Here is a 12,873-nt window from a genome sequence, read left to right as displayed (position 1 = left end):
TTCATATACATCAGAGGACTATTGGCTTGGTAAATTCATACTCCCTGTCCCTTATTTTTGGCAGCATTTGTTCCAAAAACTCCCACCAAAAGTGGGTCTATGGTGCAATTTAAAGAGAGGGGGTAATAGCTTTCGCACAACTGACAGTAATGTACTATGTTGGCATAGACTCGGATTTGGGGTCAGTCTGACACGTCGGATATTTTGACACTCCAGATTTTATAAATCTTGTACTTGTATAGTGTCATTATATAGGGTGTCATATCGTGTTGAAGTATCAGAAGATCCGACACCCAGCGTACATCACGGTGTCGAAGTAACATAGGTAATGACTAATCAAAAAACAAAAAACATTAACAAAAAAGTAGAACAAATGTAGATGATCAAATTGTGAAGAACTAGACTAAAGGATATACTAGTAATTCGTATCAGCAAAGAATGGAAAATTTGCAGATGAGGTTACAAAACTTACATTACACAATACAAATTTTCAACAGCCACTGCCTACCATTTTCTCAGTTTTATACGGCTAAGCTACTACTCGGATGCCAAGCTTCTTTAACACTTGGCATTGTCAGCAAAAGCTTCTGAACTCAGAGAAGCACGCCAAAACAGATGTTTAGTAGCCAAACGTTTGTTAGCTCAAAATGCAAATCATGAAATCACTACTGTATCTGTCAGCTAGGCCCCCTTTATTCTCTTGGTTCATTGCACAGTTAGAGCTGTCAAGAACTTATGCTGGCATCAGCTATAGGTCCAGTAGAGACATTACTGTTGAGACAAATCCTATGAATCAAAGGCCTAGCAATAAGACCATCAGTGACCCAACCTGCTAATTCACTATCATGCTTTGCATGGTCAAATTCCCTCCGCACATAATCAAGAGATATCTGTAACTTCCCACCAGGTCTACAGTCGTCAGAAGCATTTTTCGATGGTATTCCAGCATTGGTTTCAAGCCAATAAAGGAAGTTGACCTGGTACACAGATCTTAGCATGTCTTGCGGTGAAGCACTTTCTTTGAGTATAACCTGCACCAATCAAGTCCAAATTAATATGTAAGAAGCAATAAAACAAATTGAGACTATGATAAAAAGACAGAACACTAAACGTACAACTTTATCAAGTTAAGTACTCTGTAGATTTTTTAAGGAACTATTAATAGAACATGGGAATGCCGAAAATTGAGTAACAAGGAGGTTAAACAATTCTAGTAGTACTTATATTGACTTGGGGTTGGCAACAAAATTTTAGATCATGGCTCATAATAATTTACTATCTTAGTGAGGAACAAAGAAAGTCAATGATTACTCTGGTTCCCAAATTTCTGCTGTATTCTTATCAGCTTAAAGACACCTATCTTCAAGTCTTGATTAAACTACACTTATGAGAAAGCAAACAAATCATATAAAATTTCATCAGCTCACCCCTCTCCTTACACCACCCTAATCTTCATCCAGCAACTAAGGCTATGTTCACCGTTCAATTTATCAAAGCAAATAATTGCGTATGAGTTATTTCAGAAATGTTCAAGTCAGACCATATATTTTTATCTGCACGTGGTTATTGCTAATTATTTTTAATACCATAATCAAAATATTTATGAAAATTTCAAATTTTGAAAGTACACATCATTTTTCTGAACATAATGTGCTGTAGATTTTTCTGAACGTGGTTATTGCAAATCTAATGACATCTCATTTGATAATTTCACATCAAGTTAACTGAACATACCTTAAACTTATTACTTTACACTCCTAACCCCTTTAATGTTCATCATTTTTCCCACCATCTTTCACTTTCAAGAGTGTTAAAGAAAAGTTTTTTTGTATGTAATATTTTTTGCTAGAGGCTAAAGGCAGAGCATCAGTATAATTATAAGTAATAAGGTAAATGCAACATAAAACATTCAAATCAGAATAGATCAGACAGAGCAGTTCTATCTACAAGAAGCTGTCAAGTTGAAGGCTGCAACTTCTGAACCCTTAAACCTAACAAGAAAAGAGTTCATCCTGTGCACATTCAACAAAGGCTACTTGAATACACAAGCAAAAAGGAGGGGGGGGGGGTGTCTGAAGAACTCAGTTTCAATGTGTTGTATATAAATCAATACTGTTGGAAGCGTGGTGGACACTCAAATATATCTGAGACAATAATATAGAGAGGAAAACAAATGCACTACATAATAACTCTTATATCTCTTATAAAATGTGTGTCTGACTTTTCTATTTTTTTTTTTCTTAATTCAAAATGAGTACATATTGCGTTTATATAATATTGTGTATGCTAATAAATGAATGTTTCTCCTTAACATTCTCTCTTTCTCTCATAATAATAGCATTCCTAATTTCATTATTCATGAATAAAATTTAATTAGCTATTTGTAGTAAATGTCAAGTTTATCACTTTTTAACACTCCCCCTTAAACTTGACTTTCTCACAATACCAATTAACTTTTGCATCCTATTAAAATCTTCAAATTTCAATGGCTTCGTAAAGATATCAGCAATTTGATCCAAAGACTTTACAAACTTCAATTCGATTTCTTTCTGTTCGATGCATTGTCGGATGAAATGAAACCTCGTGTCAATATGTTTTAGGGCTGAGCAAAAGTACCCGAAAAACCGAAAACCCGAAAAACCGATCCGTAACCGTTCCGAAAATTAGGGTACCCGATCCGATAACCATAACGGTTCGGGTACCCGTTCCGATAATTTGTTATCGGGTATGGTTATGGGTATCATTATAAAATTAACGGTTACCCGATCCGATCCGATAAGCATTTTTTTGGCTTTTTTTCCCTACTTAAATCTATTAATATAAATCTAAACTTTTACTTTACTTCATAATCACTTTATAATATCAATGATTAGTAATATTATTAATAATTTGGTCAAGATCATATGGTATTGTTGTTAATTAGTTGTAAATTATATCATAATAACTACATAATCAAGTTTAATCATAATTATTGGATATCTTATTGGGTACCCGATAACCGATCCGAAATTCCGGATACCCGAAGTCCGGGTACCCGAACTTATCGGTTCCGGTTATGGGTATCACTTTTAGTGATTTTGATTATCGGGTACCCGAACCGTTAGTACTAACGGTACGGGTACCCGTCCCATGCTCACCCCTAATATGTTTGCTTCGGTCATGAAAGACAGGATTTTTCGCCAAAGCAAGAGCTGACTTGTTATCAGTCATGATCTCGGTGGGTTCCTTTTGTGGCAGTTGGAGTTCCTTCAATAATCTCCTTAACCATATCGAATGACATGCACACGAAGTAGTAGCAATGTATTCTGATTCACATGTAGATAGTGTAACAATTGGTTGTTTCTTTGAACTCCATGAAACAACATTGTTTTCGAGTAAAAACACAAAGCCTGTTGTACTTTTACGATCATCAATATCTCCAGCAAAATCACTATCACAATATCCCATAAGCTTAAATTCATGTGAAGTAGAGTATAATAACCCATGGTCTAATGTACCTTTTAAGTATCGAAGAATTCTCTTTGCCACTTTTAGATGAGACCTAGATGGATTTTCCATAAAGCGACTTACTAGTCCAACAGCAAATAAGATGTCTGGGCGAGTACATGTCAAGTATCGTAAACTTCCTACTAAACTTTTAAACAAGGTTGGATTCACCTTTTCTCCATTTGGATCATTCTTCGACAATTTCAACCCACATTCCATTGGTGTGTTCACTGGATTAACATTCAACATATTGAATTTCTTCGATACTCCTTTTGTATAAGCTTCCTGTGAGATAAAAATTCCTTCATCACTCTGAGTTACTTCAATTCCTAGATAATAGGACATGAGTCCCATATCCGTCATCTCAAATTCACGTGTCATTCTTTTCTTAAAATCATCAAACATTTCTATACTACTTCATGTGAAAATTAGATCATCTACATAGATGCAAACATAGAACACATCGTTGTTTTTCCTCTTAACAAAAAGTGCAACTCATGAATGCACTTTGAAAATCCATTTTCTTGCAAGTATTTATCGAGCCTACTATTTCATGCTCGAAGTGCTTGCTTCAACCCATATAATGCCTTTTCCAATCTAAGTACTTTATTCTCTTGTCCCTTGATAGCGTAACCTTCTGGTTGTTCAATGTACACTTCTTCTTCTAGAAATCCATTTAGAAAAGCAGATTTTACGTCCATTTGATGTATCTTCCACTGAAATTGTGCTGCTATTGAGATTAACAACCTCACTGTCTCTAATCGGGCAACTGGGGCAAATACCTCTTCATAGTCTATTACCTGCTTTTGCTTGTATCCTTTAGCAACTAGTCTTGCTTTGTATCTTTTAACATCACCATTAGCATTCCTCTTGATTTTGAATGCCCATTTGACTCCTATCGCCTTCTTTCCTTTTGGGAGTGGTGTCAATTCCCATGTTTCATTCTTTTGAATGGCTTATATTTCTTCATTCATGGCATGAATCCATTCCTTTTGTTTCGTTGCTTCATTAAAGCTCATTGGTTCAATATCACTGAATAAGCAAAATAAAGAAGTATTTTCTTCTAACCTTTCTGTCGTTTCATATAGATCGGAAATACTTCTATATTTCTTTGGTCCTTCACTTGAATTTGATGAATCTCCATTTGAATGTAATGAAGGTGATAACATTTGAGGAGATGGTGGTGGAGTAGTGGGAGCAGTCTCTAAAACATGTTGTGTTGAATTTTCTTCTTCAAAATAAGGAAGAAAGTTGTAAGATTCTTCCTCTTCTACGCTCCAATCCCATGTTGCCTCTTCATCAAACTCTACATCTCTACTAATTACTGACTTGTTGGTGTTTGGATTAAACAGCTTATAACCCTTAGACTTTTCATCATATCCAATGAAAAGAAGTTTTTCACTCCGATCATCAAGTTTAGACCTTAGTTGCTTAGGAACTTGTGCATAAGCAACTGAACCAAATACTCGAAGATGTGATACACTTGGCTTCCATCCACTCCAAGCTTCTTGAGGTGTCACATTCTTCAAACTCTTTGTTGGTGAACGATTAGACAAATAAACTGCACATGCAACTGCTTCTGCCCAAAATTCTTTTGGCATCTTCTTATTTTTCAACATGGATCTTGTCATGTTGAGAATGGTTCTATTCTTCCTTTCGGCAACCCCATTTTGTTGTGGTGTTCTAGGAATAGTAAGCGGTCGGCGAATTCCTTGGTCTTCACAATATTTGTTGAATTCATTAGATGTGAATTCACCACCTCTATCAGTCCTTAATGCTTTTATTTCATAACTACTCTCTTTCTCTACTAATGCTTTGAACTTCTTGAAAGTTTCAAAAGCTTCAGATTTATTTTTTAAGATATAAGCCCATGTCTTCCGGCTATAATCATTAATGAAAAGCATAAAGTATGAACTATTACCGAGTGATGGGGGTTTGATAGGTCCACATAAATCTAAATGCACTAACTCGAGTGGCTTTTGAGCTCTTAAATTAGTTTGTTTTGGAAAGGGCTTCCTTGAATGTTTGCCGGCAAACATGCTTCACAAAGTTGATTCGGATGATCAACATGGGGTAATCCTTGTACCATTTTCTTGTGACCTAGTTCCTTTAGTCCTTCAAAATTAAGGTGACCAAATCTCATATGCCACTTCCAAGATGGATCTTCAATACACGTCTTCAAACACATAGGTCCAATTGTTTGTAAGTTTATCAAGAACATTCTGTTCTTTGTCATAGAGACTATGGCTATAAGCTTAGAGTATCTATCACGTAGCCACAACTTTTGTCCCTCCATTATTATTTTACATCCATTGACCTCTAAGAGTTGACCCACACTTAAGATATTACTTCTTAAGTTAGGAATATAATAAACATCCGGAATAAATTTGTGACTAGATACCTTTATTTCAATCATTATTGTACCTTTCCCTTCAATCTTTACTTTTGAGCCATCGCCAAAAGTAACATTCCCTGTCACAGTTGTATCTAGATCAACAAATTTATTTTTGTCTCCTGTCATATGATTACTTGCTCCATTGTCAAGATACCATGTGCAATTTTCATCTCTCTTGTCTTCTATTTTTAGGGCTAATAGCATGGTTGAATCTTCTGCATCTTCTTTATCTTCAATAAGATTTGTTTCTTCTTGCACCTTTTTTGAATAACATTCCCATGCAAAATGGCCATATTTATCACAATTGTAACATTGAATATTAGCTTTGTTACTGCTTCTTTGAAACTGGTTCGTTCCTCTACCTCTTCCTCGGCCTCGACCTCTGGTAGAAGTTTCACCTCTAAAATAATTATTGGTGTTTTGGTCTTCTATCCCTCTTCCTTGGCCACATCCATTGCCACGTCCACGTCCTCGTGAACCACCTCTACCACGTGATTGAAATCTTTGTTTATCACGTGTGTCTCCTTTATTATTAAAAGAGATTTTAGCTTGCAACACTTGTTGCTCATCTTCCTTTTTACCTTTTTTAACTATTCTTTGTTCATAGGCTCTAAGAGACCCATTTAGTTCATCAATCGTCATGGAATCCAAGTCCTTATTGGCCTCTTCGATAGCAACTACTACATGGTTGAAATCGGAATTAAGAGAGCGTAGTATTTTTTTTAACTACACGAGAATGTGGCATTGACTCACCAAGCCTCTTCATTTGATTCACAATGTATAAAACTCTTCCAAAATAATCACATCTCAAGGTGTTCAAACTCTCCTCTTAGAGTTTGAAGTCGAACCTTCTTTACTCTACTTACTCCTTCAAATGAATTTTGAAGAGTATTCCATGCTTGTTTGGAGTTGGTTGCATTAGCAACTTTCTCAAACATATCATCATCTAATCCTTGATGGATGACCGTAAGTGCATTTTGATCCTTTTTCTTCTCGGTTTCCAAACCTTGTTTATCTGCCTCATTTAATTTTGAGTCATCTTCTGGTTGTATAAAACCTTTTTCAACAATCTCCCAAAGTCCTTGTGCGCTAAGAATAGTTCTCATTCGTAGAGACCACTTATCATAATTTTCTTTTGTGAGTTTTGGGTATTGAAAAGCTACGACATTATTTTTTGTTGCCATGTTTTATATATAACCTGGCTCTGATACCACTTTGTTGGAAGCGTGGTGGACACTCAAATATATCTGAGACAATAATATAGAGAGGAAAACAAATGCACTAAATAATAAATCTTATATCTCTTATAAAATGTGTGTCTGACTTTTCTATTTCTTTTTTTCTTAATTCAAAATGAGTACATATTGTGTTTATATAATATTGTGTATGCTAATAAATGAATGTTTCTCCTTAACATTCTCTCTTTCTCTCATAATAATAGCATTCCTAATTTCATTATTCATGAATAAGATTTAATTAGCTATTTGTAGTAAATGTCAAGTTTATCACTTTTTAACAAATACATACAAGAGTTACTTACACAAAACTTTCCCTTGTGCTCGGCTAAGATGTAGCCTTCATTTCTATAGAGATCAAGAAGTGCAACTACATCCTCTCTTCTCTGAATTACATCACTTAATGTGGATCCTAGCTCGAGCCGCTTCTCAATTTCTGCTGCGGCGCTCTTGGCTTCAATTGACAGATTTGAAGAATTTGGCTGAAAACATAAAGATACATTTGAATAATTAGGATTAAGTTCATAACAAACAATGCCATGTTTTTGCAGAACATAAAAGATTTTGTATAACAAAAAGATCTTATGTTACCATCAAAATTTCAATAAGCCACTAGTCAGCAATCCAACGGAATACAAGATATGAAGGCTACAATCATCCTATCCTCAGTGTGGAAACATGCCTAATACCTTAAATATATGTTTTTCCTTGTAATGTCATGGAGACTGAATGTGACAACTCAAAGGTGATTTCTAGCAAATTTTCAAAAGATAAATGAATAATTTCTTTCGACATTTTCCCTTTGTCAAATACACAATGCTTGCACAGTTACATCTCTCGGAAACAACTTCTAACAGTCCTCAAATGGAAAGGATAAGGCTATGTACATTTGGATAACTTAGGATTACTCGAATATGGGGATCAACTCTAAAATATTGTTCATTCTATTTAGAAAACCAACAATGCATAGCACACTATTGCATATTTTTATAATTAGGGGACAAGGAAAAGGATGGGAAGTTAACCCCATATAGTGTCCTGTACAAGCCATGTTTCATGCAGAAAATCAGATATGAGAATCAAAAAGAAACTCACTTTATCAGCCGGCCCCAAATTCAGATTTGGTAATGCTGGAAAAAGAGGTTCCTCAGCATTGACGTCATTCACAGAAGGCACCTGGCCACTCAACAAATATTCACTGAACACTAAGCCTGTAACAACATATTTCAGCAAGTAATTAGACTATTACCATAATTAATACTTAGTATGAGATTATCCCCAAGTAGACTAAAGCTTAAAAGAGAATGTGGCCCCTAGTTATTAGCTGAGACCTCCAAATATAAGAATCAGTAAAAAAAAAATGTGGCCTTAAGACAAAATTGTTGACACATCATTTTCAAAGTATATTCTTTGCAGATAGTTTTTGTGATTCTAACTTGAAAAATGATTACTTCTAGGGAAAAGAAGTACTTGCTCGATATGGATTCAAAGTCCTCAGCTGAATGCATTGATAAGACTTCAGATTGCAGTACATGTGAACGCAAGTTATTATACCAAAACAAGCAAGGGCAAGTGGTGTAGAGGAGCCTATGCAATTAGCTAAAGCTATCCCTAGCATGATGCCAATTGACTTGCTCACCATTCCTTGTGCTTCACCCTTTGCAATTACCTGATATAATCCATTTAGAAAAATTACACAATGTCGTAATATAATCCTAGTAGCTAAAGGAAAGAGGAGACTCCTCTAATTTGACAATTAATTACATGTAAAACCCAGATCTACCTCTGCAAAATTTCTCTTTGCAGCAAAGCCTGCATAGAAACAGCTTCTTGTGGCAGCCTACAGAACAATAATATCAAGTGTTAGCACATAATGAACAGATTGAACTTTTAAAAGGATGCGGTGAGTATCACTATAAACCAATTGAAGAAATAATATATTGACATTCTGTATAAACTTGTAATGTGATGAAAGTGATGACTGATAGTGATGAAATGGTCAGTCCAAAGTCTGATCTCCAGACATCACAATTTTTATTTTTTTTAATGATTATAATTGTCATAAAGATGAAAACTGAACAGAGTATAGCCAGAATCCATATTCACTGCCCATTTCTCTACATTACCAAAAGAATTTGAAGGAGTAACACTAATTCTAAGAGGTAAGTCTTTATTTAACTCAACAAGAAATACGTGCAAACACTTGTCAACATGTGAGACAAGTTCAATAGAAGCACCATAGAAGAAAATGTGAAAACAGAATTTTCAAAATAGACTATGACGCAAGAAAGAGACAGAGACTGATAGGTGTCAAAAACCAAATAGAACATTAGCTTAAAATGAACAATTTAACAATAATGCAGACTCATTATATCCTAAAATTACCAATACCCAGATCCCAGCATCTTTTTAGTTTGTAAGATACCAATGTTATTAAGGGCAGAAGGGTAAGAGCAGTTTTTCACTATACAACACAAAAACAAAGATAAAAATTCAAGCAAGATACATACTCTAAAAAAGGAAATGTAATCAGTAAAACCAATCAATTAGTATTAATGGACAAACATCTACTTGGAAAGCTATGGTCTGAAACAAATTGAACACAATAATTCCTTATCCATTCAAGTGCTTATAAGATAATATACATATTTATAATATGTGTATGAAATGTGATAGAACATTTAACTTCAAGGCAACATTCAGACGCATCAAATATGTTGAATGTGTTATGCGTAAGAGATTGTTTGTGCACATGGGATAGTTGGGCTAATGTAGCCACCACCAGCATTCATTAAAAGGTCTGATTTTTTTATTTTTTTATTTTATTTTTTTTCTCTTTTAGCTGCCAGAGTGCATTATCTTGGTCCTAAAGCCTTCTTTTTGACCAAAACTAACTCAGAAAGTCAGAAGTTAGAAAGCACAGAAAGATTTATCTAACCTGGATCAAGGTAGCAGCAGATCGTCCAGCTCCAGCAGCAGCACCAATGAAGACGAAAAGATGAGGAAAAGCAGGTGTTAATATCTCCAACCCAAAAGCACTATTCTCCAAAAGATCAGCAAACAACCTCCACCCTTTTGGATGAACATCAAAGTGTCGCCCATATTTTGACAGCATGATCTTGCTAAGATATCCAATTCCATCCTTAAGCACCCAATTTATTGCCGCGGCAGTTGGAATCGCCCCCTTTCCCAGTCCAACAGCAAGAAGCAAAGACTACAAAGATAGACAACCAAAAACTAATCATAAAAGAGAACATGACAAACAAAAACATTTTCTGAAGTCTGAACCCATCAACATAACATTTTTGCAAGCAATTTAGAAAATGTTTTACTCAGGCTAACCTGTGTGGCAAGTACCCCACTGATCTGACTAGCAATACCCTGGACCCCTCTCCACAAAGAGTAGTCCAAATAATCGCTGGTCACGCTGTCAGGAAAACCTTCTGGTAGCATCAAACGAAATACTAAATCTTTGCACAGCAACCATAAACTAGGAAGTCTCGCTGAAAGATTTCGAATTCCATCATCCATATTCCCCTTTCCGGATGTTGATGAAGGCATCATAGATGATGACGGAACCGTTACAAATTCGTCTTTTGAATAATCAGGAACTAGTTTTTTTCTTTGACTTCCTTTGATCTCCCATACAACCTCCTCTTCCTTTATGGCCCCTTCCTTATCAATACTCCCTAAGGCACCTGCAGGATCTAAATGGAACAGGCGTAGGAAACCTAAAACTGACACCAAGCATAGCAGAAACTGCCGAGAAGAAAATATCCTCTCTCCCATTTTGAGGTTATCGTCCCATATGTGGCCACTGAGAAAAGAAGTCAACTGATAGGTCCAAAACAATGCAAAGGTACGTAGAATCCCACCATGACTTTCCTCATGGTTACTATCACCATCGTTATCATTCTTATCATTGTTTTTTCCATTGCCGTTGTTGTTATTATTGTTATTGCCATTATTCCCATAATTGCCACTATCTAACAAAAACTCAGGTCCTAATGAAGGAAGAACGTGTCTCAACTCAAATGCTTTAGTTGCAACTGCACGCTGCAAATAACTAACTTTATTCGTAAAAGCAAATTCATGTGCTTCCAACCGAGCCTTGAGATTTCTATGTTGAGAAACGATTTTGGGTTGAAATCCAAAAAGTGACAAATTATCCAAAAGCAACGCCATGGAAGTGCAAGTGCAGCCCATCAGTCACTTTATGCAGCTTATATCTTTCCACAACGACAAACGTAATTCTACTAATCCAATATCTTCGAACGAAATAGACCCATGAGTTGCATACTACACAGACTCAAGTCCTTCCCATAGGTACAAAAAAACCTGACAATTAGAAACTCTAATTACTTTCGAAAGACGAGGTCATACGACATACATTGGCATTTGGCAAGAGAGGTACCCAGCCTAACAATTCAAGGTTCATAAAGGATGCTAAACCATCGAGCCGAGCTGCCACTATTCAAGCTCTAATAGCCTCATAACTGCTCGGCTCGACTCGGTTCGATTAGGCTCGAAAAATGCAACACATTGGCAACAAAATTTGACTCAACTATCAAATTGAGCTCGAAAAATCACATATAATTTTCTTTAGCTTAATAATAACAACATAATTAGCCAAAAATGCACATGTCAAAAATCAAGCAATATAATCGCTCACTATAAGGTTTCATAATTTGAGTAATTATATAAACTATGGTTCAATAATCTACCTAGCATAAATTGATTATACTGAAAATAAAATTAATGATAATGTGAAATGAAACCCTAGATTGTGAAATTGAAATTCAACTATTAAGAAATAAGAAAACAAACAGCTTACTCCAAAAATGCAACGACGTAATAGAGAATGCTTTCGGAAGGTGTTTCAATGGAGAACTCAGAGTACGCTTCAATGGAGGAGATAGAGAGAGGTGTGCAGCGTAAGAAGTGAAAAGGTCAGAAAATTAAATGTCAACAGATAAATATGATTGTTAAGCCCATTATTACTGATTTTTAACTCAACTAAATTTATCTTTAGTAAACTTAAATTATTTTAACTTAATACGAGTATTATTTTTTTAAGAGCAAGTTTAGCCAAGACTTGGGGGTGACATCATTATTTTAAGTCTTAAGATTTACGCTTAAACCTTTTTCCATTTTTCTTCAAAAATCTCAAGCAAGTCTCAAGTTGAGTCTTGAAATTTTAAAACTCAACTTAAGACTTGAGATTGGGACTCACTTTACTTTTATTTTTCTTATCTTTTTTTTTTTACACTTTTCTACATATAATATATCAAATATTTAAGTCTTAAGGCTTAAGTGATAAATTTGTGTAAGTCTTAATGAGTCTTAACAAGAATTTGATGACATCATTTTCAATGGGAACCACAAAAAATGATGTCACATCCAAGTCTTAGGCTAAACTTGCTCTAAAGGTGAAGTGAATAGGATCAGCCCGCGAGCTAATGCTTATTTTTCGTGCCGTCCCGAAATTACAAAAAAATCGGCATATGTACGGCTTAAGCCCACATGCTATTGTGTCGATCCGTGCCGTGATTATGGATGGCAATGGATCGGAGGTGGGTTGGATGATGCTTCATCCGCCTCCATCCACTAACAATCCATTCATCATCCAATCCATTCATCTACCTAATTTACCTTCATCCACATCCGATCCATTATCTATGGATGAATCGGGTGGATCGGGTGATAATTCGGGTGAAATAAAATGGAGTATATAAATACAATTTTGCACTTTCATAA

The 12,873-nt window shown here is 35.5% G+C and overlaps 1 protein-coding gene across 1 annotated transcript; it reads right to left on the bottom strand.

The window, feature by feature from the left end:
* Nucleotides 1–380: 380 nt before the first annotated feature.
* On the bottom strand, nt 381–12,076 carry LOC145596143 (protein root UVB sensitive 1, chloroplastic-like). The gene is made up of 8 exons (XM_081652569.1): nt 11,951–12,076; nt 10,459–11,454; nt 10,055–10,330; nt 8,900–8,956; nt 8,587–8,785; nt 8,212–8,327; nt 7,422–7,598; nt 381–1,031 (listed from the first exon to the last, which is right to left on the bottom strand). The coding sequence occupies exons 2-8, from the start codon at nt 11,320–11,322 to the stop codon at nt 726–728; spliced, it is 1,995 nt and encodes a 664-aa protein (XP_081508695.1). The 5' UTR covers nt 11,323–11,454; nt 11,951–12,076; the 3' UTR covers nt 381–725.
* Between the last annotated feature and the right edge of the window lie 797 nt (nt 12,077–12,873).

Source organism: Chenopodium album, chromosome 2 (genome assembly GCF_948465745.1).
Source record: "Chenopodium album chromosome 2, dcCheAlbu1.1, whole genome shotgun sequence".
Taxonomy (NCBI): Eukaryota; Viridiplantae; Streptophyta; class Magnoliopsida; order Caryophyllales; family Amaranthaceae; genus Chenopodium; species Chenopodium album.
The sequence above is the reverse complement of the archived record's forward strand: the minus strand, read 5'-3'. Positions and strand labels throughout refer to the sequence as shown.

Excerpts from the sequence above, each read along its gene's own strand:
- LOC145596143 (XM_081652569.1), bottom strand. The coding sequence starts at position 11,322 with ATGGGCTGCACTTGCACTTCCATGGCGTTGCTTTTGGATAATTTGTCA. Across the intron at positions 8,957-10,054 it reads CTGCTGCTACCTTGATCCAG|GCTGCCACAAGAAGCTGTTT; the intron begins GTTAGATAAATC and ends ATTGTTCTGTAG. Across the intron at positions 8,786-8,899 it reads CAAAGAGAAATTTTGCAGAG|GTAATTGCAAAGGGTGAAGC; the intron begins GTAGATCTGGGT and ends GGATTATATCAG.